General features: G+C 53.7%; 1 protein-coding gene across 1 annotated transcript; it reads left to right on the forward strand.

Annotated features, from left to right (window-relative positions):
• Positions 1–57: 57 nt before the first annotated feature.
• HADHA (hydroxyacyl-CoA dehydrogenase trifunctional multienzyme complex subunit alpha) lies at positions 58–24,714 on the forward strand. The gene is made up of 20 exons (XM_084284228.1): positions 58–176; positions 4,196–4,237; positions 4,325–4,395; positions 5,151–5,284; positions 6,502–6,640; positions 7,692–7,811; positions 7,896–7,998; positions 10,319–10,441; positions 10,717–10,835; positions 11,697–11,753; positions 15,434–15,543; positions 15,834–15,968; positions 16,535–16,706; positions 17,334–17,420; positions 19,472–19,612; positions 20,422–20,490; positions 21,250–21,445; positions 22,190–22,304; positions 22,842–22,987; positions 24,092–24,714. The coding sequence occupies exons 1-20, from the start codon at positions 89–91 to the stop codon at positions 24,235–24,237; spliced, it is 2,313 nt and encodes a 770-aa protein (XP_084140354.1). The 5' UTR covers positions 58–88; the 3' UTR covers positions 24,238–24,714.
• Positions 24,715–25,634: the final 920 nt, after the last annotated feature.

Genomic DNA, 25,634 nt, shown 5'->3' on the forward strand with positions numbered 1-25,634 from the left:
GGGGCAGCCTCAAAGGAGGGGCAGGGCGGGGCGGCGGGCGCGAGGCCCCCGCGCGGCCTCTCCCTCATTCGACCTCGCGCGCAGGAAGATGGCGGCGGCGGTGCGCGCCATCGGCAGCCTCGGGCGCTTCGTGGCCGCCGCCAAGCACTGCCCGGCACCCAGACCGCCCCCCGACGGTCAGGGGGGGACCCGCGGGGGGACGGGGGTGGCTTGGGAAGGGCTTGGGGGGGGGGGCCCGTGGGGGAGATGTGAGGGGGTGGGGGGGGCGTGAGCGTGAGGGGCGTGGGGGGGGGCGCCGTGAGGGGCTGCGGGGCGGCCGTGAGGGGGTCGTGAGGCTCTGGGGGGGGGGCTGTGAGGGGATCGTGGGGGGTTGAGGGGGTCATGAGGGGCTGGGGGGGGCCGTGAAGGGATCGTGAGGGGTTGGGGGGTGTCGTGAGGGGCTGGGGGGGGTTGGGAGGGGGTCGTGAGAGGCTGGGGGGGTCGTGGGGGAGTTGTGAGGGGTTGGGGGGAGTGTAGGGGAGCCGTGAGGGGGTTGAACGGGTGTGGGGGGGGTCGTGAGGTGCTGGGGGTGGCTGTAAGGGAGTTGTGAGGGGTTGGAGGGCGCGTGGGGGGGCCATGAGGGGCTGAGGGGGGGTCGTGAGGGGGGGTCGTGAGGGGTTGGAGGAGCCGGGGGACGTCGTGAGGAGTTGAGGGGGGTGGGGGGGGGGGTGGGGGGGGTCGTGAGGGGTTGGGGGGGATTTGGGAAGGGAGTTGGGGGGCTTAGATGTGCGGGGGGGGGGGGTCCCAGAGGAGCTGCGAGGGGAAACGGGGAGTGGTGGGCACGGGGGAGATATGGGGAGGGGGGCGTGGGGCTGTGCGGCCATGGGGAGTGCAAGGGGGGATGTGGGGAGGTGCCCCCATGGGAGAGGGGAGGGACGCCAGGGGGTTGCTTGAAGGGGGGGGGAACACGCTCCTCGTATACATGTCCGGGGGGGCTGCAAGGCTCTGAGGAAGGTGGGACAGGGGGCGCCTGGGGAGCTGGTGGGCACCCCGTGGTTGTGTGTCCCCCCCCCCCCATGGTTCTGTGTCCCCTCACCTGTGGCTGCGTCCCCACCCGCGGTTGTGTCCCACGCTGGGGTGTGGTCTCCGTGTTCCCCCCAGGGAGGGTCTTTCACGCGTCCCCACCCTCCCCCAGTTTGTCCTGGGGGGGCTGTGGTGTCTCCACGGGGCAGGGGCTGCTCCCCTGCGTGTTTTGGGGATCTTTGTATGGTTTTGGGGGGTTTCTGTGCTTGGGAGCAGTCACAAAACTGTAGGATCATCCAGTCCCGACCCCACTGAGGGGGGAGGGCTGCGGGTAGGGCTGTCCCCAGCCCCCGAGCTGATCCACGGGGGGGGGGGGGAGGCCGTCCCCATGTCCTTCCCCGTCCCCATGGGGGTGTCCCCGTGTCCTTGGGCTCCTGGTGCTGCTCTCCAGGCGTAGCCAGGGGAGGGGGCCGTGCGGCTGCCCCCCTGGGGAAAACTTCATCCTCGGGGGCCCGTTTGTGTGCGCCTGAGGGCAGGGGGTCCCTGCGTGGCCCCCCCAGGAGTGCTGTGCCTGCAGGGCCCCCAGGATCTGCCCCAATTTTGGTGTGCGAGCATCTCTGCTGGTCACCGACGCTCCCCCACCCTTTGGCGCTGTCTTGGATTCACTCTGGGAGCTGGGACACGATTCCTGCAGGGAAAAGCTGGGGCTGGTTGCAAACAGCTGAGTGATTTCTGCCTTTCTGTGCTCTGCAGGGCCCCCGGCGGCCCTGTGTGGGCGTGGGGCTGAAATCCAGACCCAGCAGTGGTGCAGGGAACCTGAAGCTTGTCTGGGAGATGTGTGCGTGCAGGCTGCTCGTGTCTGCAGAGCTAATTAACATCGCTCGCCGTAATTAATGGTGTTTTTCTTGCGCCTTGTTCTGCCAGGCGGGGTGCAGACCTGGCTGCTGGAAAAAGGTTGGTTTTTAGGTCTGTGCCGCATCTGAAGGTCTCTGCTGATGCCAGGAGGGGTTTTCTGGAGCGTTGGGTGTCCCCTGCTCTAGGCGTGGAGTGAATGAAGCAGCAAAAATCAGGCCTTTATTCCTTTATTCACAGGTTTTAGTCCTAAAGCAGATGCCAGTGAAAGGGCAGAATCGTGCATCCGGCTCGCTGCTGTGCCATTCGCCTCACGATTACCAGGGAGGGTTTCCTGGCTCGTGGTTTGGGATAGGGAGGATGCCAGTTTGGAGTGTGGAAGGTGTTTTCCCCAAGTGTTCTGGGACCTAAAACAAAACTTTGTCACTCGGATATTGAGCAGCTGCTACCCGAACGCCACTGCTGCTCCCCGAGGAGCTTCTATCCAGAAGGTAGCGAGATTTTTCTGTCTCGCCCTTGATTTTCTCTTTCCTGCTTTGTATCTGTTTTGCTAAACCTGAAAGCAAAGTGAAATTCCAGGCCTAAGGCTTTTGTGGAAGCAGCCTGGGCAGAAGTGACTTGAAAAAGGGAAGCGTGGTAGGGCACAGAAGGAGAAGTTCAATTCATCCATTCACTTTTTTGTTTTGAGCTGGGGTTGTTTTGTATAAAATGTCCCAGTAAGCACCCTGCTCTAGGTGGGAGCTGGGGAAAGCTGTCACTGCTTCCCTTCCTCGTCCCAGCTTTGCCAGATCCTGGGTGTGGAAGGAGAACGTGATCAGCTCTCTGCAACCGAGCTTTGGCTGATCTCCTCCTACCCGTGCTGTGCAGCAACACAGGATTAAAGCGAGACAGCTCAGAAGAGGCCAAGTGCTTGTGTTCTCCCCAAAGCGGTGGAGCCGTGGGGCTTTTATTGGGCTAAAACACTGCCCTTGGGTTAAAGGAGCATTTTATTCTGCTGGGGAGCATCTCTCAGCAGGGGACCCGCTGTCAGACCACGCTCAGCTCTGGGAAAAGCAGCGCCTGGGTTCAGAAACGCGTGACTTGAGCGCACCCAGAGCTCAGGGAGGTGCACGCTGAGCACAGGGGCTGCAGCTTGGGAGCAGAACCCAGCTCTCTCTGTGTTTATGCAGGGCACATGACACCCCGACCCACCTGCTGGGACCAACACAGAGTTTCCAGTCCCCACGGCGTGGCACCGCGTCTGCTGGGCTGGGGGAATGGAGCACAAAGGTCGCTCCCCGCTGCCAGCGCTGGAGGCGAGTGGAAGGAGGGTCAAAGTGCAGAGGAGCCGGCCCCGGGGTTGTAGGGAGGGAAGGTGCCTGCTGGTGAGGCGTTTTAGGGTTTTTTTTTCCCCCTGCTGGACTTTCTGCCTCCTTGCTGGGACAGGGTGGGTTTATTCCTGAGCGTTATCAGCACCGAGCAGCGAGCTGGGTTCTGGGTTCCAGTTGGCAGAGGAGCTGTGTGCTGGTGAAGTAGCATTCCTGCCACATTTCGTGTTCCATGCAGCTTTTGGCAGTGCTTCAGCCTGGGTCGGTGTCAGAGGATCCTCTCGGGCAGGATCAAGGTCACTTGAACAGGGCTGATCCGTTTGTGTAGTGGGAGGTCACCGGGCGAAACAGCTCCTCAGCAGAGCAAGGAGCTTTGGGATTTATGGGGCAGGACAGTGGGATCACACTCGTCCTATGGTCTGAGTGCTCTGAAACAGGACGGGTTTCTCTGGGTGCTTCCATCTGTGGTCAGTGGAGGTGGGTTTAGTGTCCAGCTGACAGCACCAGAGGAGAGGGTAAATATTTTGTGTGCCCCTTCTTTGTTGCTCACCAGCTCCTCCCTGGGGTGTCAGTGCCTGGGGTGGCGCCGTTTGCTGGCACAGGAGCGTGTTTTTGCACAGACATGGCACAGCAACCGTGTTGGATCTGCTGTGACCTTAACTTGTAGCCATGAAACTCCCCCAAGTGCAGCGGGGCTGTTGCTTTGTTGTGTTGGACTGCGTGCACTGGTGGCAGAACACCCCCGTGTGCCGTCAGCTCTTTGGGGAGCAAGCTTTGCTTTCTGACCTCGGTTTGGCATTCCTGCTGCTGGAAACTGCGGCGTGGAAGCCCTGAAGGTCACCTCAATAGCATGGAGTCTGCTGAGCTCTGGTGGCGGGCACGGGTCGAGCCGTCAGAGGGAGCTGGCTGCTGCTCAGGGCTTCCTGTAGCACGTTCCTTGGCAGCCCAGGGGAGTTCAGAGGGGACGTTACCAAAGGACACGAACGCTGACATGGCTGAGGATTCCTTTAACATCTGCAACGTCTCTTCTTCAGGTTATGCTTGCCGCAACATCTCCACCTCCACCGCTCTTCAGGGTAAGCACAAAGTTTCTCTGTGCGAGTCCATCCCCTCCCTGGAAGCCGCTGGCCACCAGCTGATAACACCTTCCCCTTTGTTTCCAGCTAGAACCCACGTGAACTACGACATCAAGGGAGATGTGGCCGTTGTACGCTTCAACACCCCAAATTCCAAGGTACTGCTTGAATTGGCTGGAGGAACGGCAGGAGTTGTGGTAGGGTGGAGGGGGCACTGAAAATGCCATGTTCAGATTAAAGACATTCCTAACCTGCAGCCGTTGAAGTTGTGAACAAAGAAATGGGAGCATGAGCGTGTGGGTGTTTAAAGAGGCACCTGAAAAATACCTGGTGGAAGGATTTTGTATGTACCAAGATAATTCGTTCTAGCAGCAAAAGATAGCCCTGAATCTAATTAAGTTCTTGGACTCACGGTGGTTAAGGAGATTGCTAGTTATACGGAAAAAAAATAAAGGAGCAGAAGTTTACAGAACCTATGTTTGAGGTCACAAACCCGCTGCTGGTGAGGTTAAGGAGGAAATTCTTAATTGAGGACCTGCTTCAGGGTCTCATCTTGGAGGTTTTCCTGCCCTTATTTTGACACAGGATGAACTAACTTCTTCTCCATCAGATCTGGGCTCCACGTGCGTGCCCCGGCAGAGTTGTGCCAAGCAGTGCTCTGGTGTTGGGTGAACTCCTGGGTGGGCTGTTCCTTTTGTCTGCAGAAAGCAAAAAGAAAAAGCTGCAGAGCTACTGTTCCTCCTAGCTTCAGACAGACGGGAATATGCATTCAGACTTGCAATTGGCTTTGGCTTTTTGTTGTTGGTCTGTCTTCCTGGCAAGCTTTCTGATAAGTTGCTTCATGCCAGTGCTTAATCAGAGGTTGAACTCCACCACGGGCTCCTTATTTACAGCGTGTGTTTGCTGCCTCCAGGTGAACACTCTGTCCAAGCAACTGAGCGCGGAGTTTACCGAAGTAATGAACGAGATCTGGGCCAATGAAGCCGTCAAAAGCGCTGTCCTCATCTCTTCAAAGCCAGGCTCCTTCATTGCTGGAGCAGATATCGAGTAAGTTTCTGGGCGTTACAGGTTATTCCCATGGAGCTCCCTCAGAAGCCCAAAACCTGGGGGCCGTGGCCTGGCGAGCTGCGCACACCGAGCAGTTTGTCACGGCCACCTCCCCGGGGTGAGGCTGAGCGTGAGATCCATGCGCACAGCGTGTGCAGCTCGCTCAAATGAGCTTAGGGCCTTGACAAAGCAGAGTATGGCTGGTCAGGAACTCGGTTGGGTTGTAGCACTTGGGTCGCTCCTTCCTGCGTGCTGGGGTGCAGCCAAGGAAAGTTCCCTTCCTGGCTCCAGGGTTAGCATTGTGCTTCGGTCTGGGACGCAGCAAGAGCAGATAATTTACATGCAGAACTGCATTTAATCTGGGGCTGAGCGGCTGGCAGCCTGCCGGCACGGCCCCTTCATTAGGCAGGATTTGGCTTTCTGCCACGCCGAGTATCTGAGCGGCCTCCGGGGCTGTTCAGCGTGGGTAACTCCCACAGGGTGTTGGGGACCCGTGTGGGTGCTCTCCCTGGGACCTGGAGTGCCACTGGCTGCTAGTCCTGACCACGGACAGGGCAGAAAAGTCGTTTAAAGACATAAAAAGCCAGAAAGCTCTCAGCAAAGTAAATTACAAATCAGCTTTTTAAAAACTTTACCTCTTCCTCTGCCGTGAAAAAGGCCAGACACTTGATGCAGGTGGGAAGGAGGCGGTAGCAATAGCAGAGCAAAAGGACAGGCAGCGTGTAAGAGGTGCTGGGCAGCCTCAGTGCTACAAGCCTGCTGAATTGGGCCTGCCTGGCAAACACCGTCAGCATCCATGGGAATAATTGGCAGAGGGAGTATCTAATTGGCAGAGAGCAGCATCAGAGCCTCGGCCATCTGCTTCTCTAAAAAGTGATCCCGGGTTCCCCCTCCACCCTTCCTGGCAAATGCTTTGAGGCTTCCTATGACCCTTCCTCCTCTCCCCCCAAGGCTTTCAGAGCTCTGACACAAGGAAGCTCATTCACTGCCTGCAGGCACAGAGCAGTGTCAGCCTGCAGTGACTTAACCCACCGAATTTAGTAGTCTTCCTGTGTCGTTCATTAATGTGAGGCTGTGGGACTGAATAGCTCCCGCCTGTCTGTCAGTCGCTGGAGCTTTGTGGGAACAGGGGAGCAAACTCCTTACAGCACTCTCCGTTTCACTGCTGTTTTCTCAGTGCTTTTCCAGTTCTGATCAGCCTTTCTGCCTCACTGCAGCATGATTGAAGCCTGCAAGACTTCTCAGGAAGTGACTCAGCTCTCTCAGGACGGACAGAAGATGCTAGAAAAAATTGAGCAGTCTCCAAAGCCCGTGGTTGCTGCCATCAGTGGCTCCTGCCTGGGAGGAGGACTGGAGGTATTGAGCAATTCTGGGTCTGCCAGGCAGCAGTGAGAGTTGGTAGCGCTGGTTCTCTAAACTATCCACGTGATGCCCAGAGGACTTCTCTGAGAGGGATTTGAGACCTGACGTGGATTCGTTACATCCATTCAAATGAGTTTGTGGCAAGTTAATGGGTTGGTTGTGCCTCAGAGCTCTGCGATGCTAATTTTTCTACTTCTGTTGAAAGAGCTAGTCACGTACGAATCCGTGTGGGCCAGGCTAATATTTAGGTGAGAGCATCCCAGGGCAGGCAGGCTGTTTCCAGCAGGCATTGAATCGGCATTGATGCTGCTGGCAGAGTATGTGCTGGAAATGATTTCTTTTTGAGTGAAAAGAGTCTCATATCCCAGCAGTTCCTGTTCTTTTAAAAGTTCTTGTGAGAGGGATGAGTGTGGGGAACCTGGCCAGGCTCCACCCTTGCCTGCATACCCTGCCCCATCACTTGCCACTTCAGCTGAGGGCAGCGTCTGCTTCGTAATCTCCACTCAGTGTTTTGTAAACTGGAAGGCTCTGTGGTAATCCCTGGAGCAAAGTTGTTGTTAAAATGGAATAACTTTATGGGAATGGAGTCTCTTCAGCTCCATTCTTATTTCTCAATCACTCGCAGCCTTTTATAAAATCACAGTGGTGATTGATCTGGACTCGGTGATCCAGTGATAAAGCAGTATCACAGCTGTAAATGGGACCATGCCTTCAGTGCAGCAGATGACTCTAGCCCTTAGTAGTCTAGATGAGATTCAAATTAATTAATTAAAAATTCAAATTAAACCTAGATAAGGTTTGAAAATAGCTTGGCTCAGATTGCTACTTTCACATTCACATCAGTAGCTGCTTGTTGCTGTTGGCCCTGGGTGCGTGCCTCTTGCTAGAAGAAGCTGAGAATGAGCACAGAGGGAATTTGGGCAGCTGAATTGGAGACCTGGGGTAGGATTAGGAGGAAAGCTGAAGCAGTGCGTACAAGAGACCTTTGTGATGGAAGCCCAGTTCTTTCATGGGGAAACCTTTAGTTTTCCCTCCCTTTTTTAAGGTTGCCATTGCCTGCCACTACAGAATAGCAACAAAGGACAAGAAAACGATCTTGGGAACACCTGAAGTCTTACTGGGACTCCTGCCAGGAGCAGGGGGTACTCAGCGGCTGCCAAAGATGGTAAGTGGGAGAAAAAACTTCCTCAGTAGTCCTTTCTGCTCATGGCGTACTTGTTTGTTTAAAATCCCCTTTCTGCCCTTCCAGGTGGGACTTCCTGCTGCCTTTGACATGATGCTGACGGGGAGGAACATCCGTGCCGACAGAGCGAAGAAGATGGGCCTGGTTGACCAGCTGGTGGACCCGCTAGGTCAGACGTGATGCCCCTCAGTTGTTAGGAAGCTGATCTACTGCCTGTTGGTTAACCTTTCCGCCTTGGTGGGTGGAGAAGCCATTGATGCCACCTGCAGTCAAGGCAGGGCGTACGAGCTGTGAAGTCCTTGTGAAGTCCTTGCCGTGCTCTTCAGGGTTGTAACCTCCCTTCCCACCTCAGAAGCATGTGTGCAGGGACCTTGAGAAGTCAGGCTGAAGCTAAATCGAACAGGGAAAGGTTAGAGCAGAGGCGACGGGCCTGTTGGCTCCCTTGCATAAGCTAATTATACAGATTAGAACCTGCATTCCTCGTTTATCATGTCAGAGGGACAGATTGCGACCCGTAATGAAAGAATAGATGACCAATGCCTACAATTACGCAGCCTGCAGATGTTAATCTCAGTGACAAGATCTTGAAAAGAAGCCAACCCCCACAGCTTTAGGCTGTCTGAATTGCTATAACTGCCTTTCAGTTGGATGGAGCAATTCCTTGCGGGTTGCAAACCAAATCACACTTCCCAGCGCTTTTGAATTTGGAGAAAATAAATTTTAAAAGTAAGTGCTGCTGTCTACCCTGAGAAATGCAAGGCAAGCTCCATTCTTGCTTATAAGATGGTTCCATCGTACCCAGGCTTGAGTTAAAATCTGCTGAGTAAACTAAACTTTACTGCTGTATACTTGCTTAATTGTGAATTCACAGAACCATGAAGGTTGGAAAAGCCCTCCAAGATCTTATCATCCATCCATCCCCTACCACCAATGTCACCACTAACCCATGTCCCCAAGCACCATGTCCAACCTCTCCTTAAACACCCCCAGGGACTGCAACCCGTCCTAACACCTGATTGCTCTTCCTGAACAGAAATGTCTCGTCATTGCCCACTTCAACCTCCCCTGGCACAACTTGAGGCCATTCCCTCTGGTCCTGTCAATGGTTACCTGTGAGGTCCTTCCCCAGCTTCGTAGCCCTGCTCTGGCCACGCTGCAGGGCCTCGATGTCCTTCTGGTATTGAGGGGCCCAAAGCTGAACCCAGCACTCGAGGTTTGGCCTCACCAGAGCGGAGCCCAGGGGGACGATCACCGCCCTGTTCCTGCTGGCTGCACTGCTCCTGACACAACCAGGATGCCCTTGGCCTTCTTGGCCCCCTGGGCACACTGCTGGCTCGTGTTCAAGTGAGCATCGACCAACACCCCCAGATCCTTTTCCTCCACACAGCTTTCCAGCCACTCTGCCCCAAGCCTGTGGTGTTGCATGGGGTGGTTGTGGCCAAAGTGCGGGACCTGGCACTGAGCCATGTTAAACCTCATCCCCTTGGCCTCTGGCCATCGATCCAACCCCTCCAGATCCCTCTCCAGGGCCTGAATTATATTTTAAGAGCCCGCAAATTTGACTTTTTATATCAGTGATCACTTTGGCTTGCCTAAAAGAAACCGGATGTGGTCGATGTGTTACAAATCCTGACTCAAACCAGATGAGGACATAGGAGGAGCACAAAAGTGATATGCAAGCATTAGAGGCATCTCTCGTTCATTCAGACAGCACCCAGTGCCAGAAGGCTTTCTGCTGAGTATTCTCATGTTCATTCTCAAAGTCTGGGTGAAAGCAGCTTTAATTGAGGTGGTAATTTAGCTCATTAGGGAAAGCTTTGAAGGAAAGAGACAGCATTAATCAGGAGGCAGTTCCATGAGGTGCAAGCGGTTCTCTTTCAGTAAGGGTATCCACAACATTGTCTTGTTTCGCTTAATGGTGTGCCCAAATCTGGTTCTGCTTTATTTTATGCCAGGTATTAGTAGGCAGCTGGAAGCTCCCCTGGTAAGGTTTCTACAACAGTTACGGTGCTGAGTCTGGCTAGGTGTTAGCAGGTAAAGCAAGTGAGAGATTTCTTGTACCTGAGGTCAGAGGTTGAGGTTTTATTGACCATTATCTACAGAACAGGTAATTTTCAAGGACGTGGTGTTGGGTAACTGTGCCTGTATGTTTAATAGCAACAGCGTTGTCACATCTCAGTTGTGCAGGCTTTTATACTATGCAGGGACGTAGAGGTGCAACAAGAGGGAGAGGTGGCTGAGCACTTCAGTTCTGTTAAGGTAGAAGTGGTGTTGGCAGTTACGCATTTGGCATTTTGGTATTTCTGGATAACATCACGGATATTAAATGTCTTGTTCACCAGAGCCAAGAAAAGTCAAAGGGGGGGTGAGGGGGAGTGGGAGCAATTCAAAGGAGTGCCCTGTTGCTGACTCACCCTTGCTTCCCCACATGAGCTGTATCCATCAGCGATAGCTTCTGTGTTTCCTCAAGACTCTTCTTCTGTTCACAGGGCCAGGTGTGAAGACCCCAGAAGCACGAACAATCGAGTACTTGGAGGAGGTAGCCATTGGCTTTGCCAGAGGACTAGCCAACAGGACTGTGTCTGCCAAAAGATCAAAAGGGCTGGTACAGAGTAAGTCTGAGGGCACCACAGCCAAATCCCAGGGGACCGTAGTGGGTAGAATCCAGCTTTGCTTCTCGGGGATGTGGTCACGCTCCTACTTAACTCCATCATCAAAACAAAGTTATTTGATGGTGCAATTGTCTCTTGAGCCGGGTGGGCTGGTAGTTAAAACTATTGCAGATATGTAACGTTCACAGCTATACTCTTTAACTATTGGCTTAGTTATTTAAAAGCTGGTTGTGCATGTAGCACTGCACTGAGACATGTTTTGTCACCTCTTACAGAGATAACAGACTACGCTATGGCTCTTCCATTTGTGAGGAAGCAAGTCTACAAGACAGTGGAGAGCAAAGTTCAGAAGCAAACCAAAGGACTGTACCCTGCTCCGCTGAAAATCATTGAGGTAATGCCTGCTGTGAGGCATCAGAAACTGCAGAGGAGGAGGAGATGTGGGATAACAGGGCGACAGACAGGGGATGCTGTTTTCTTCCCCTGAGTCAAGCCACATGTAATGATCTTTACAGAAAATCAGTCTTGATGAGGCTAGCCATGTGGTCTGTCAAGCATGTTAAAATGCAGAATTCCCAGAGCTTGAACACCAATTTATGGTGTACTGGCACCAGTGAGGGGGAGATGGAGAATCCCAACTGAGGGAAGGTTTAGCTGGAATACTTGGTCATAAAATTTTCAGTCTTCAGTTCCCTGTAAGGTTTCTAATGAGCCAGGTTAACCTGTTTGAAGCCAGGAAAATATCAATTGCTGTGCTCGTAGCACTAACCCCACAAAACTTTAAAACTTCGCTCTGTAAGTAGCTCGGGCATTGTATTACTTTCAGCCATTGTCCGTGGTTGGATTTTTTCAAATTTAAGTTTTTTAAGACAACAACTATTCAAGTTGTTGTCAAGTTGTTGTCAAGACTTCTCTAAAACCTGTGAGTGCCCCCCTCTGACTCTGAGAGCAGTGGCATTACAGGAGCACAGTCCTACTGAAACAATCCCTGAAACCACAAGGTAGGTGTAAAAATTAACCTGACAGAAAGCTCACTGTCCTGGCAGCTGCTCTGTGTCAGAAGGACAAGGAGATTCATGGCTCTGCTTTGAGCAGCATGGACAGGACCCAGCGAGTCTGAAGTCTCCCTTGAATTTTGGGGAGGGGTCACTGGTGCAAACAGGAGGCGCAGCTAAACAAGCAATCTCTTTAAAGCACGGCTGTTGATGGACATGCCTTTAACAGTGGGGTATCTTTATTGCTGTTCTTTGACTAGGTTGTAAAGGCTGGTCTCGATCAGGGACGTGATACTGGATACCTCACCGAATCCCAGGTAAGCAGATTAGATCCCTGGTAGCAATAAATAAGCTGTATAGGTGTGTGCTAAATGAGTTCAACCATGCACAAAGGATAATGTTCTTCACAGGCTGCTCAGAACACTGCCTGGATCCTTGCCTGCTCTTTTGGGAATGGGGCTGTAGAAGAGGCCCGTCTTGAGCAATAGAACTATTGTGTTTTTTTGTTGTTTTTTTTTTGAGGTTCTTCATCTGTGAAAACAGTTCGTGCCTTTTCTCATTCCTGTCTATTTAGGCTTTTTGAGTTGGGAATGACCAGACCGAGTTCAGCGCTCGGGGTTTCACATAACAGGACTTTGTATTTGATTTCTCTGTGTGCCTGAGCTCTGTTTGTTTTTGTCTGATTGTCACGTGGGACAGGTAACCTGGAGGTGGAGGTATAGTGTTGTCGGTCACATGAGTATTTCCAGGTGGTTTGGTGCAAACAAGTAATTCCTTCCATGAACAAACTTTAATTTCAGTTTACTCTGGCACCTTTTTTGCCATCTTTTTTGTCAAGGGTGTTGATTGCCCATTACTCATTTTGCCATTTGTCCAGTTTTCTAGTTTGCGCTGGCCCTTTTTTGCCAATAGGTAACTTTCAGTACTCATGAAAATTACATGTTTTTGTGGTGGTGATGGTTTTGTTTTTTTTGTTTATTTTTTTCAGTGTTTTTTTTTACCCAGAACAGGACTTCTCTCTCCTTATCCCTCAGTGAAACTGACCCATTTGGTAACCACTGCAGTCAGAGTACTTGCTCTAGTGCTGGCCATTCAGGGGGGACCCCTCGACAGGCTGGAGAATGGGGCAGACAGGAACCTCGTGAAGGGAAATGTAAAGGAAATGCCAAATCCTGCCCCATGGGAGGAACAACTCCAGGCACCAGAACAGGCAGAGGGGCAGCTGCCTGGACTGAGTCCAGCACAGGGCCACAAAAATGATTGAAGGCCTAGAGCATCTGACACGTGAGGAGAGGCTGAGCGAGCTGGAACTCTTCAGCCTGGAGAAGAGAGGGCCGAGGGGGATCTTTTTGGGGTATATAAATACCCGAAGGGAAGCAGTAAGGAAGGCAGAGCTGCATTCTGCTTGGTGGTATCCAGTGGCAGGATAGGAGGTGAAGGACACAACCTGAAACCTGAGACATTAAACTTATACATGAGAAAAAACTTTGTTACTTGTAAAAGTGACTCAACACTGGCACAAGTTGGCAAAGGAGGCTGTGGAGTCTCCCTCTGTGGCAATATTCAAAACCCAGCTGGACTCAGCAGCCTGCTCCAGGTGACCCTGCTTTGAGCAGTGGGGTTGGACAAAACAATCTCCACAGGTCTCTTCTGACCTGAGCCATTCTGTGTTCCTTTGATTCTGTGAAATAAACCTCGGTGTAGCTCTTCCTTTGCCCTCAGTTCTGTAGTTCCCTGGTACATAGGTTGAGTTTAAGACCAGTAAGGACTGTTAAGGGAAGTTAAATCTTTAGCTGTTTAAGCCCTGGGAGGTTTCACCTCTTGGTGAGGTGCTTTTTTTCTGCTGATATTTTTCTGTTCATGGGTCTAACTGGGCAGATGTTGCAGAGATATCGATGATGTGCACACACAAACATGTTGCATGCACACGGCTGGTGTGTGGACAGCACAGTGCCTTTACTGATGACACCCATGGACACACAAACCGTTCACACTGACGTGAGCAGCTGGGACAGTCAGGGCTGTTCCTCCTGTTTGGCTGGGCCAGGTTGAGCTTCAGTTGTGGTCCTAAGTGTGTGCTCACACACACAGCTTCAGTAGCTGGCCCAAAGGTGTTTGTTCTACCAAGTGGCTGGCCCCTCAGGCCCCCTGTCTCCAGTTGCGGGCACCTAGACCTCATGTCCTAAACATTGTCCAGTCTTATTTGAAGTTTTCGGGGTACTAGAGAGACATGCAGAAAAATAGGAATCGAGTTTTATATGGAGGTAGGACATAGGTGCAGAGCTTAAGCAGATGAGCATACTGGCCAGTGGCTTGTTTATGTGTGACCCTTTAATTCCCTTCATTTTTCAGTGTTTGTTCTTCCCCCAGGCATCTTGATCCCTTCCTTTCTCTATCCTTGTCTCCTCTGTATAAACAACTTGTCCTTAATTAGTTTTTCCTCTTGATCTCAATTTTGCTGTATCAGTACTCAGCCACAGTATTTCTGATAGAGGAGATACGTGCTTACCTGAGCACTGCTGGCTTTGCACGACCCGAATCCCCATGTTATCCACAACACTCCCATCTGTTCGTCTGTTTGGGACATCTGTCCCATCTCTGCCCCTGTGCCACCAGTGAAATCCAGCCATCTCTCAGCACTGTCTGCAGCCTTCACCAGCTTCTCACACTGCCAGGTCCAGCAGTTTCTCTTGCTGTGTCTAGGAGATCCAGTGATGATCCGGCTGTCTGCCCCTTACCTTAACGATGACCTGGATATACCCTGCCTGTTCTAGTTCTTCATTCCACCCCCATTTGATCTGATGCTGAATGGGAGGCTCAGGATGCTCTGTTCCTTGCACAAAAGAATGATTTTTATTTTTTTTCCTGAGAATAGCAGCACGATGGAGATCTTACCAGGACCCTCTAAAGAATAAGTGCCCGTGTCATGCCTTTTCTAATGCCTCCTTTCTTCCCCTAGGATAGGAGACTTGCAGATTCTCTTCTGGTCTTCATGTTTCTGATATTTTAACAAGCCTCTAACTCACAGGACAGCAGTGAAGGAAGATACTGCCTGCTCTACACTACATTATATTAGTGGCTTTTCCTAGCTGATTTGGCTCAGACAGCATCATTAGTTTGCTGTCGCCCTATGCTGTCTTTTATCTCCCTGTCTTCTTTCCCATTTCGTGCCTAATGCTGAGAGGTTTTGCAGGCCTTTAATTCCGTAGCCTCTCCGTGATCCTCTGAAAATAGCATCAGAGCTATTTCCAGAGCTATCGGTGAAAATTGTCCCATTTTAAAGCTTTTCACAAAGTTTGGGTACAGGGTTCTTTTGCTTGGAAGTAGGTGGGGCGATGGCCGTGGTTAGTGCAGGATGCTCGTGGGAGAGAAGGGTCACTCCTCGCTCTAGTCCCATGTCGGTGAGCTGCGGTCCTGTCACTGGGAAGCAGAAGTGGCTCCTGCTTCGGTCTGCAGGACCCCACAGCTGCTGGTTGACTGGGGCAGCAGGGTCCCCTCTGGGTGACAAGCACAGCAGGGAGCTGCTGCTGAGTGCTCCTCCCCAGGGCTGTGCTGGGGGGTCCCAGGACGAGTGGAAATGAGCAAAGGGTGTGTTAGTGGGAGGGAAGGAGGTGGACACAAATACAAGGGCTACTCTTGTTCCCTGGCAGACCTCTACCCCTGCAGACACTGCAGTGTGTTAGAGGTATATGCTCTTTTGGATGCTTTAAATTATATTTTTTTTATGGGAAAGGATGTTGAACAATTCTTCACTGCTTCTGGCTGCCCATCCGGGAGGTAACAGTGCAAAGCAGGCTGTGCCTAGCACAGAGGGTGCCCCCTGTGCAGAGAGGACACACACACCCCTGACTTTTCTTCCATTTCTACCCAAATGCCTGGTCTGTGCAGTTGCACGGGTGGCCGTGCTGTCCCTGTGCCATATCTTTGATCTGTGTGTGCTGGGGCTGTGACAGCTGTTAAAGGCCAACCTGTCTCCCTCCCCCTTCCCTTTTTTCAGAGCTTCGGCCACCTCGCAATGACGAAAGAATCCAAGGCACTGATAGGACTTTACCACGGGCAGGTGCGCTGCAAGAAGAACAAGTTTGGAACACCTCAGCGAGAGGTCAAGTAAGTACGAGTGTGAGGTGTCTGGAGGAGCAGTTGGAGGACCTCTGCTGACAGATTCCTGGCACTTTGTGGCCTAGAGTCCTGCAGTGTAGCAGAGCAGAGAGATTTCCTGCCTTGGGAATGCTAATCCTCTGCAGTTTGGAGGTCCCACCCACAAATGGACGCTTTTTGCATGACCTCGCTAAAAATAGTGCCTGGATGGACAGGGTCTGTGTGAGTCTGACGACAACAATGGCAATTCAGCTATTTCGAGCCCTGACTGTCCTCCCCCCCTCACCATTTCTGTGCAGGACCCTGGCAGTGCTGGGAGCAGGGCTCATGGGAGCTGGGATTGCACAGGTTTCCGTGGATAAGGGGCTGAAGACCATTCTGAAGGACACGACGCAGCAAGGCTTGGACAGAGGACAGCAGCAGGTCTTCAAGGGGTACGTGAGTTTGCAGGAATTCACTTGGGATGGGATGGAGCTTTCATCAAAATAATCTTTTGCTTGCAGGCAGTCAGGAACTCGTGACACCATAGTTTCTCTGGAGTATTCTTTAAGGTTGCCCTGTGCAGTGTGCCAGGCTATTGCTCTGGAATAGGCTCAGTGTATTCAGCCCTAGCTCCTTAGGTAGGTAGACCATCACAGATTGCTTCATCTTTAGATTCAGCAGTAGCTTTTAGAGCAAAGGGGAGGGAGTAATTGTCGCTGCCTAGAGGCCCATGTCAGGGGAAGCGTTGGGTCAGACTTCTGAAAAGTTGGACTTCTTTCCTCTGCCTCCTTGGCTCAGCGGTAACAGTGCTCACGTGTGATTGATCTTTAGACTGATGCACCAACGGAGTTGTGTGAACAGGGCTCTCATTTTTCCAGATGGCAGGGTGGGCCAGTGATAGTCCTGCTGAATTGCAGGTGGTGTTTTGGGTCCCTGTTCCAGGAGGGAGGGATAGCCCTGGTGTCGTGGTGCTCCTCCAGCAGCCTGGGCTGGCCTCTGACAGAGATCTCTTCCCTAGGCTGAATGGCAAGGTGAAGAAGAAGAGTCTGACATCGTTTGAGAGGGACTCTATTCTCAGCAACATGACGAGCCAGCTGGACTACAAGGGCTTTGATAAAGCAGACATGGTGATCGAGGCTGTGTTCGAGGACATTAACATCAAGCACAAAGTGCTGAAGGAAGTGGAGGCCGTGAGTATCAGTTCTGGTCAGCTATGCTAGACAGGATCGCTGTACAATGGGTTTCTCACATTTCCTTATGCAGTAGTTTGATGCTTGGTGCAAATTATTAATTTCAGTACATGGGTGAGCATCCAGGGCAGCTTTCCTGTCCTGTGATTAAGGAGTCGCTAGTTCTTAGCTGAACAGAGGCACTTCCAACACTCCCTGACTCCTGGGAGCCACCCAGAAAAAAATCCATTTCTGAGCATATTGATATGACAAAAATGTATCTCCACAACATATCCTGTACCTGCTGTCCCTGGCTTGCTGCCTCTGCTCTTCTCTGTTCAGGAGCACACTTGAGGAAATAACTGGTAAAGCAGCTGGCCTGGGCTTCTTTCTGATGTAGCACCTAACGTGGCTGCAGTGGGCTGGCAGAATCGTGAGGGCTCTGAGACTGATCCCACAGACCTAGAGGGGGATGTCAATAGAAGTTGGGCCTGGCTGACTTGGGCTGCTGCTTTAGGATCAGTTTCTAACACTGCTCTGACAGAGATCTGCTGGGAATGCCCTGTGCTAGCACTGCTCTCAGGTTCTGTACATCACCTCCGACTGGAGCCTGTGCCTCTAAACTGCCTCTTCCACCCCCTACCACAGGTGATCCCTCCTCACTGTATCTTCGCCAGTAACACGTCCGCCCTCCCGATCAACCAAATTGCTGCTGTTAGCAAGAGGCCAGAGAAGGTGAGTACCCAGTGACAGAGAGCTTGGGAGTGTGCCGAGCTGCCTGTTAGTGGCAAAATGGTTTGCTGTAGGTGACCATCGGGATCTTCTGCTTCTTCCTCAGAACAGGAAACAGCTCAGCCTCTGCCCCCAGAGCCAGCTTTGAACAAAGAGCTTGTGATCTTTGGGCAGGTAGGAAGGGGATGAAGGTGGATTCCCATCAAGTGTGGCATTGGCGAGGCAGTGTGCGTTAGGGAGGTCAGCGTGCGTCAGGAAACATTGATGCACATGGGGCAGAGAAGCTATGGGAGGACTCGAGCTGAGAAAATTCCAGCCAGGGAGACTTCAGTCATTTTGGTAAGGTCATTAGACACAGGAGTGACTTGCCACAATGGGAACGTCTTCTCAGGGAGAAGGCACCAGTCAGCAGCAAAAAGGGAGGAAGAGCTGGTGGCTGGAAGCTGAACTCAAAAGTGCTGAAACTGAAGCCACGGTCAGCCATAGAATCAAACTCCTGAGGGGCGTGGGGGGTTTTCTGTCTGGCTCCAAGTTGTCCATGTGAACAGGGCTCTGAGTGCAGCAGTACAGCTTGTAGCAGAGCGTTTGGAACAGGACTTCGTCTGTTTGCTTCAAGTCTAAACAGCTTTATCCATGCAACAGCTGCATCCTCATCCTTTAGCCCAGGCAAGTGCAGCCAGGTAGGAGCTGGGGAGGGGCCCTTTATCAGGGAGTGTAGGGCTGGGACAAGGGGGAATGGCTTTTAACTAAAAGAGGGGAGATTTAGAGTCAGTCTAAGGAGGAAATTCTTTACTATGAGAGTGGCGAGGCACTGAACAGGCTGCCCACAGAAGCTGTGGATGCCTCATCTCTGGAAAGCCAGGCTCTGAGGTGTGTGAATGCAGGGAGGAGCAGCAGCAGGAGAGCAGACGTGGCAGTGACACAGCAGCATCTGAAGGAGCGTGAGGAACCTGTAACCAGCTGGAGTCACCTCCTGTGGGCTCAGCCTCAGTCCAGGGCGGCGTTGATATCAAAAGGGAGAAGTGTTTTCCCCTTACTTGAGGCATTTGCTCTGCCCACGTGGGGCTGCAGAAAACACAGGGTGGAGCAAGCAGTTCCCCTGCAGGGTCATAACGCCATGGCAAGAGCCAGGTTCTCTCAGATAGGTGGAATGTGGAGGCAGTAACCCCCAAGGAAAGGGAAGCTCTAGAGCTCATCTGGGAAGGATGATTACACAAATACAAAGACAGAAGTGCCTGTGGATGGTTTCCTAAACTCCTACGAGGGTCTCAGAGCTGCCCAGGGCAGTGCCTTGCCCCTGCTGCTTGTCTTACAGCACGAGTCGTGTACCGCTGTGCCTCCCTGCTGCTGGAGGTTCCTGTGACCCTGGAGAGCTTCTTCCTGCGTTGCTCTTCAGGCCTCAGTTGCATCAGAAATGCAAATTGTGTCTTACTTGTTCGTGCTTGCAAATAACATCCTCTTGCTGAATAAATTGCCTGTGTAATGACTCTTTATGGGGAAACTAATAGGAAATCGGTTAACTAATTAATGTATTTTCTTTAATTAGTTTTGCAGACTGTAGATGCCCTTCAAGGTGCTTCTGACTTATGCAGAACTTAGTGCCAGGTGTAGCTTCCAGGAGGCACGAAGGTGACATCCTGATTACACGGCCGTGGTGGCAGGATGAGGCACACAGACAAATAATCTCCTCTTAAATGTTGCTCCCAGAGGGAGGCTGTGCTTCCCTCTGTTATTAGGTTCTGGAAACATGGAAACATGCCTTCTTGTCCTTAGATTCACTTCATCACCCCCCCAGAAAAAAAAAATCCAAGCAGAGCACAGGGATTCTGCTCAACAAGAGCTGTGGGACAGGGGCTGCTTCCTTGGGAAAGCCAAGGAGAGAAAGGAGAAGTTGGAGAGGGATGCAGTGGAGTACGTGGCCTGAAGTCAGTGCAGTATGGTGGTGGGTCTTGCAGCCCGTGCTGGCCTGCTTCCTTCTGCAGCTGGGATTTGGTTTTCCCAGTAGTTTACTGGGGGAGCCAGAATCTGTTTTAACCCTGAGCTCTTCTGCCCAGGTGATCGGGATGCACTACTTCTCCCCCGTTGACAAAATGCAGCTGCTGGAAATCATCACCACGGACAAAACGTCCCAGGACACGGCTGCCTCTGCTGTTGCTGTTGGCCTCAAACAGGGCAAGGTCGTCATCGTGGTAAAGGTGAGAGAAAGGCTGCACAAAATGCAGGCTGGGATAATGAATAAAAGGGTGGGCTTGTGTGCTGAGAGGAGGCTGAAACTTGGCTGTGGATGAGATGGAATTAGCTGAGAATTAATGTTTCTACTAAATGCTGAGAAGTAGAAATGGAGATTAGAAGAGGGCAGGTGCCCAGGTGATCCTTCAGGTGTCCCCTGGAGCAACCATGAAGGGTCAGAAGGCACAGGTGCTGGTGTCCCTGCTCTAAGCAGCTTTCAGGAGGCTGCAGTCTGTAGTGGCATCCAAGATGGAACAGCCTTGGCAGGACTCCCACCGGCTCTTCTTCCAGGGGAAAAGCAAGGACAGAGGGGCCTGGGAGCAGTAACTATCCCCTTTCTGGATTTAAATCTTGTGCAAGGGGGAGGGTACAAATATGTGTGCAAATGTAGAGGAAGAGTTGTGCAAAGCAGAGGGAGAAGAGAGGCAGGGGCTGAGAACAAACAGCTGTGATCTCCAAGCACACTTTCACCCTGTCAGCCTGTTGGGCTTGGTGAAGCCAGGGGTCTTCTGCCGCCTGCTTGGGTCCTCCAGGCACTATTTGAAATAAAAGCACTCTCGTGGGGATTTCCAGGCAGTAAATTCTGAAGTCTTCAAACACTGCTGAGCCCTACAGGTAAAAGCTGTTCTAGGAGTTGACTGCGCACCATTAAAAATGGAGTTGAATGTGTCTGAACTGCAGCCTGGACTGTGAAATTCGCTTCTTGTGCTGCTGACAGGGGCCGTGTTCCTGCAGCTTGTTCTCACCTGCCTCCTGTCTCGCTCTTCTCCCCTAGGACGGACCTGGTTTCTACACCACCAGGTGCCTGGGGCCGATGCTGGCGGAAGTGGTCCGAGTTCTCCAGGTGTGTATCCCGTGGGCTACTGAGTGTCCCCCAGCTCTGCTGCTTCCTCGCCCCGAGCCAGGCTGGCCCCAAGCCCTGGCCAAGGAGGGAAGTGGGTAAGGAAGCAGCCTGAGGGTGCAGCTGAGGCAGCTCGTGGAAATGCTGGTGTAAGTTACACCTGCAGAGCGGCTGTCTTCTCTCTGCTTCTCACTGTTGTACAGGATCTAGATTCCAAAACATGTAAGGTACGTGTGAGGCAGGGCGTGCATGGCAGATGCCCTTTTATCAGCACCGTGCTCTGCTCTGTGCTGTGACAAGCCACGTGGAGATTCCTGCATCGCCTGCAAGGCAGCTCTCCCAAAGCAGTGACCTGCTCCCCCTGGATCAGCCGCCCAGGGCTGCAGAGCAGAAGGCAGTGTTACCTGTACCACGTTCAAAACAGAGGCTGGGAGCAAGGCAGGGGTGCAGACACGTTTCCCTTGGCTCTGCAGCTGAGCAGAGCAGGCCTGAGAGAGCCTCTCTGGGCTAGGAGTCAGGCTGTCCTCATCAGGGCTTGGCACAGCACGCAGTGGCAGGTGGACCACGAGCAAGTGGGTTTGCCCTCTTTGCATAGTGCCAGGGGAGAGTCAGGAGTGCTGCAAGCACAGCTACGCTGCTCCTGCCTGTTCTCAAGCAGCCAGTGGGGCTGGTCGCCTCCTGCGGCCCCCGATGAACCTTTCTGCCCCCGTGCTGGGTTCCCAGGACCCAGAGATCTCACTGCTCCTCCTTCTGTTCCTGCAGGAGGGAGTTGACCCAAAGAAGATAGATGCCATCTCCACGGCCTTCGGCTTCCCGGTGGGCGCTGCCACGCTGATCGACGAGGTGGGTGTGGACGTGGCCACGCACGTGGCCGAGGACCTCGGCAAGGCCTTCGGCGAGCGCTTTGGAGGCGGCAGCATTGAGTTGTTCAAACTCATGGTGGAGAAAGGCTTCTTAGGTGAGGCACCAGGATGTTTTAAGCCGACGTTTACCCTTTGTTTGAGGGCAGGTAATAGCAGCCAGCAGCCCCCAGTCAGAGGATGAACCTTTGGATGCAGCTGGACCTTCCTTTGCAGGTCCAGGCTGCAGCAGGGGGTGCTGTGCAGAGCAAAGGCAGCAGGCCATGAAGTTCTCTCTAGCCCTTCCATTAAACCTGCATGTGCACTCTGGGAGGTAGGGAGCTGGAAACGAACGTGCTGAAGTGAAGCAAGCCCCGAACTGAGGTTTAGAAGCTCCACGTGAGGGAGGATGTTGCCTCTGAGCGTACCAGGACGGAGCAGTGAGCCCCAGTGGGCCCTGCACTTGGTCAGTTCACCCCCCAAACACCACTTGCTGTGACCAGAAGCTGGCAGCGAGGGTTACTTGGATGTTGTCATCTCTCTCCCTTGCCCCCACGGCCGAAGGCTGTGTCTTTTTGCTGCTGTAGCCACAGGTTGTGACATTGACTGTCCTCCAGACACAGCGAAGGCGCTGGGGCCTGGCACAGGCAGCAGCATTTTGCCGAGGAGCCAGCTGGACGTGGGCCCTTCCCTCCCTGCTTCACGAGGCAGGAAATGAAGTGCAGGGAAGCTGCCTGTGCTGGGAGGATGGCTCAGGCTAACAGAAGGGGCAGCCACGAGATCAGAGGCAAAGGTGTCACCAATGTAGGAGACACGTGGCAGGATGTGACTCTGTTTTTGTTTGTTTTTTTTTCCCCTGGCAGGCCGCAAGGCAGGGAAGGGCTTCTATGTTTACCAGGAGGGGGTGAAGAACAGGAGCGTGAATTCTGGCATGGATGAGATCTTGGCACGGTTCAAGGTGCCAGCCAAGCCTGAAGTGTAAGTACCTGTGGTGGCTCAGCCCCTGTCCAGCTCCTCCCAGCTCCAGGAGCCCAGCAGGACACCGTTGAGCGTGGAGTCACCCTGGGTGGCATTTGGGTCCCCAGGCAGCGTGCAGGGGGCAGGCTGGTGGCTCTGGGGAGCCCGTGCTAGCAGGAGTGGCACACCTGTGGATTTAGCACCTTGCTTTAGCACCTCTTGCAGGAAGCTTTCCCAAGGTGGGCTCTGACACAGCGGGAGGGTTGGGTTTGAGCAGCTGCCCTGACCTTCACGGGGCAGAGCTGTTGCACAGCCTGATGCTGAAATATCTCCTGGAGCAGTTCCCAGATGGACTCCTTGCCACCCCTACGTGCCTGCCCGGAGTCACAGCACAGAACTTGGCAGCCCTTGGCCTCACAAGGCTGGGGACCTTTCCAATGAGTTCCTCACCCCCCTCAAGGCCTGATCCCTGCCCTCCACCTCTGCTGGTCTCACATACCCCTTCATCCAGCTGCTGGGTAAACCACACAGCCCTTACAGACTCTTTTTTCCTGGTAGCTGCACCGAGGAGGACATCCAGATGCGCCTGGTGACGAGGTTTGTCAACGAGGCAGCCATGTGCCTGCAGGAAGGGATCCTCAGCAACCCCGTGGAGGGAGACATTGGTGCTGTGTTTGGCCTGGGCTTCCCGCCGTGCCTGGGAGGTGAGTGTGGGAGCTGCAGGGGTGAGGCCTGCCTGATCTGACTCGAAAACTCCATCGTGGGCTTTTCTGGTGGGCTCTGAGGCCAAGTCTGAGCTGCTGCTTGAGTGTTCCTCTCCCATGTGAAGCCTGAGCCAGGAAAGTTGCTTCAGCATTCCCACCCGAGAGCTTGCAAAGGGCCTGAGGGCTGCTTAAAGGAGTGCAGGGCATTTCTTCCAGGGCCTTGGGGAGTTCCTTTGCTGGTACAGCTGTTTCACAGAGGTGGTGAGGGTCAGGGGACAGGAACCAGGCCGCTTGCTGTCTTCAGGTTTGAGTAAGAAGGCAGAGCCATGCTGGCCCCATCCTCATCAGCATTTTCCATCACTCAAAAGAAAGCTTTTCTGCCCGATAGTCATGGGGGCAGTCAACTGGGAGATTTGCAAAGGTCCTACATTTTTAAGTCCCTGGCTTTTGTGCAGCTGTATGGCCTTCAGTGAAAAATGAGGCTCTGGTACAGAATCCTAGAATGGTTAAGGTTGCTAAATACCTTCAGGATCATCTGATCCAACCACGGCTCTCCTCTCTTGCCACCATGACTGGCCTGGGCAGGCAGGCAGGCTTCTTGCAGCACTTCTGGAAACGTCGTGGCCATGGGCATTGCACTGGGCAAGGCATGAGCTGAGGCTTGGGTCACAACTCAAAGCTAGCGAGGGCTCTCAGCCACGTGGCAGTGCTTCTGCTGGGTCCCTGGTGATTCCCTCCTTGCAGCAAGCTCAAACTGGGAGAGGAATGAAAATAATTGGTCCCAGCCTGCAGTACTCCCAGCGTATTCTGTGGCATGCAGGGACCCTCACAGCTTTGCTGCCAGTTTTAGGATGGCCATTTCAGCCCAAGCAAAAGCACCAGCGAGGGCTGACACAAGGCACAAAGCTGGCAGCATCTTTCTCCTCCTCTCTGAGCTGGGCTCACACGTGGGAAGGTCGGGATGCTGGCTGCACGTGTCAGCAGCCAGGGCTCTCTTCTGGAGGACAAATCTGCCCTACCCGGTGCTGTCACCCTTCTGGGAGCCTTGATGTGGTGTTTTTCCCTTCTTTACCACCCCTCCCCGTTTCCCCCTGTCCCCTGCAGGTCCCTTCAGGTACGCAGACTCCTACGGAGCCAAGCAGCTGGTGGACAAGCTGCGGAAGTACGAGGCCGTCTACGGCAGCCAGTTCACACCCTGCCAGCTGCTGCTGGACTACGCCAACAGCCCGGGCAAGAAATTCCACCAGTGAGCGTGGCCCCGGACGCACCGACAGCCTGAGCAGGGGGCAGCGGCGCCCCAGCAACACCCCATTCTCTATAGGTTAATCTGCAAAGCACCCGGGGGGGAGGCAGGGAAGAGGAAGGAGGGTGGCAGCAGATGATGGCCTTGTGGCTTGCAGTCATTTCAAGTGCCTTAATCAGCTACCGTGTGTCGGGCACATCCGTCCTGGGCCGGCGTGGGCCTGGGGGCTGCTTGCTGACACGACAGAGAGCACTGCTGCTGTGTCGGCTTTGGTATCGCACCCACCAGTGCTCCTGGGGCCTGGCAGGCAGCAGCACCCACACGGCTGGCCCTGCGGCCTCGCCTTTTCCGTACAGCACCAATAAATCCCCGTCTCCCGGGTTCGGACTCCATGCCTGCTTCTCATCCTGTCTCGCTGGGGCGCAGCCGCTTGGCACCGAGGGACGGAACCGCTCGGGGTGGAAATAAAGCGTTCAGGCAATCCTCCAGGGTCCTCTCGGTGTGTCGGGGGGCCGCCCACGCTTGGCTGGCAGCCTGCTGAGCTGTGAGACTTGACAAAAGGCGGGGAGGGGGGACGCGCTGGTGGGGAGAGGCAGGGGAGGGCGGCAGAGCAGAACAAAGCCCTGCTCTGTCACCTCCGCCATCAATCAGTGCCTGCGAGGAGCCTCCGGCTCTTTTGTCTGGCCCCGAGCGCTGCCGCCGGGGTTATCCTGGCAGATGGACCCGCCTGTAATTGCAAATCAAGCAGCCAAAGGCCAGAAGGGTTCCCCCCGTGGGGAGAGCTCAATTTAAACTAAAAGGCTTTAAATCTCCGCGCACCTGTCGCTAATTTCAGAGCCAACCCCAGCCCCGAACCCCCCTGCCTCGCTGTGCTGCCCTGCCCGGCCCCAACCACCAGCAGGGTGCTCGCAGGGCGATGCTGCTCTTTCCACGTTGGGTTTGTGCTCGTTTCTCAAAGCCAGCAGCGCGAAACTTGGCCGAGGCGTCCTCTCAGCCTGCCTCTGCTGCCCTGGGGGAGGCGGCTGCCTGCTCGCAGGGCTGGCGAGCGGCCTTCAGCCCTTCCCAGGGGGGGAGGCAGCGGCCCCCAGGACCTGAGCCCTGCTCTGAGCTGTGCTCCTGGGCTCTGAGCCTTGCCTGGACCAGCTCTGCTTTCCCTGCACGGCCCAGGGGCTGTGGAGGGAGCTTCCCCTTGCTCCCTGCACCTCCGTGCGCCCCCCCTCAAGCCCCTGTCCCCCTCCTCCCCAAGCAAGGGGCTTCTCCGGCAGCTTGTTCTCTCCCGTCTGTTTATTACACTAATCCACAAGGATTAAGTTAAAGCAGTCAATGCAAACTCCGACATTTTCCAGCCCGGTGAGGCCAAAATTACTGTCCAGTGTTAAAACAGAAAGGGGGAGGAGGGGGGGG

Source organism: Netta rufina (assembly GCF_964035555.1).
Source record: "Netta rufina genome assembly, chromosome: 3".
NCBI lineage: Eukaryota > Metazoa > Chordata > Aves > Anseriformes > Anatidae > Netta > Netta rufina.

Bases quoted from the DNA above. Each gene is read 5' to 3' on its own strand.
- HADHA (XM_084284228.1), top strand. From the start codon at position 89: ATGGCGGCGGCGGTGCGCGCCATCGGCAGCCTCGGGCGCTTCGTGGCC. The intron at 7,999-10,318 runs GTCAGACGTGAT...TTCTGTTCACAG, and splicing joins CCAGCTGGTGGACCCGCTAG to GGCCAGGTGTGAAGACCCCA. The intron at 22,305-22,841 runs GTAAGTACCTGT...TTTTCCTGGTAG, and splicing joins GTGCCAGCCAAGCCTGAAGT to CTGCACCGAGGAGGACATCC.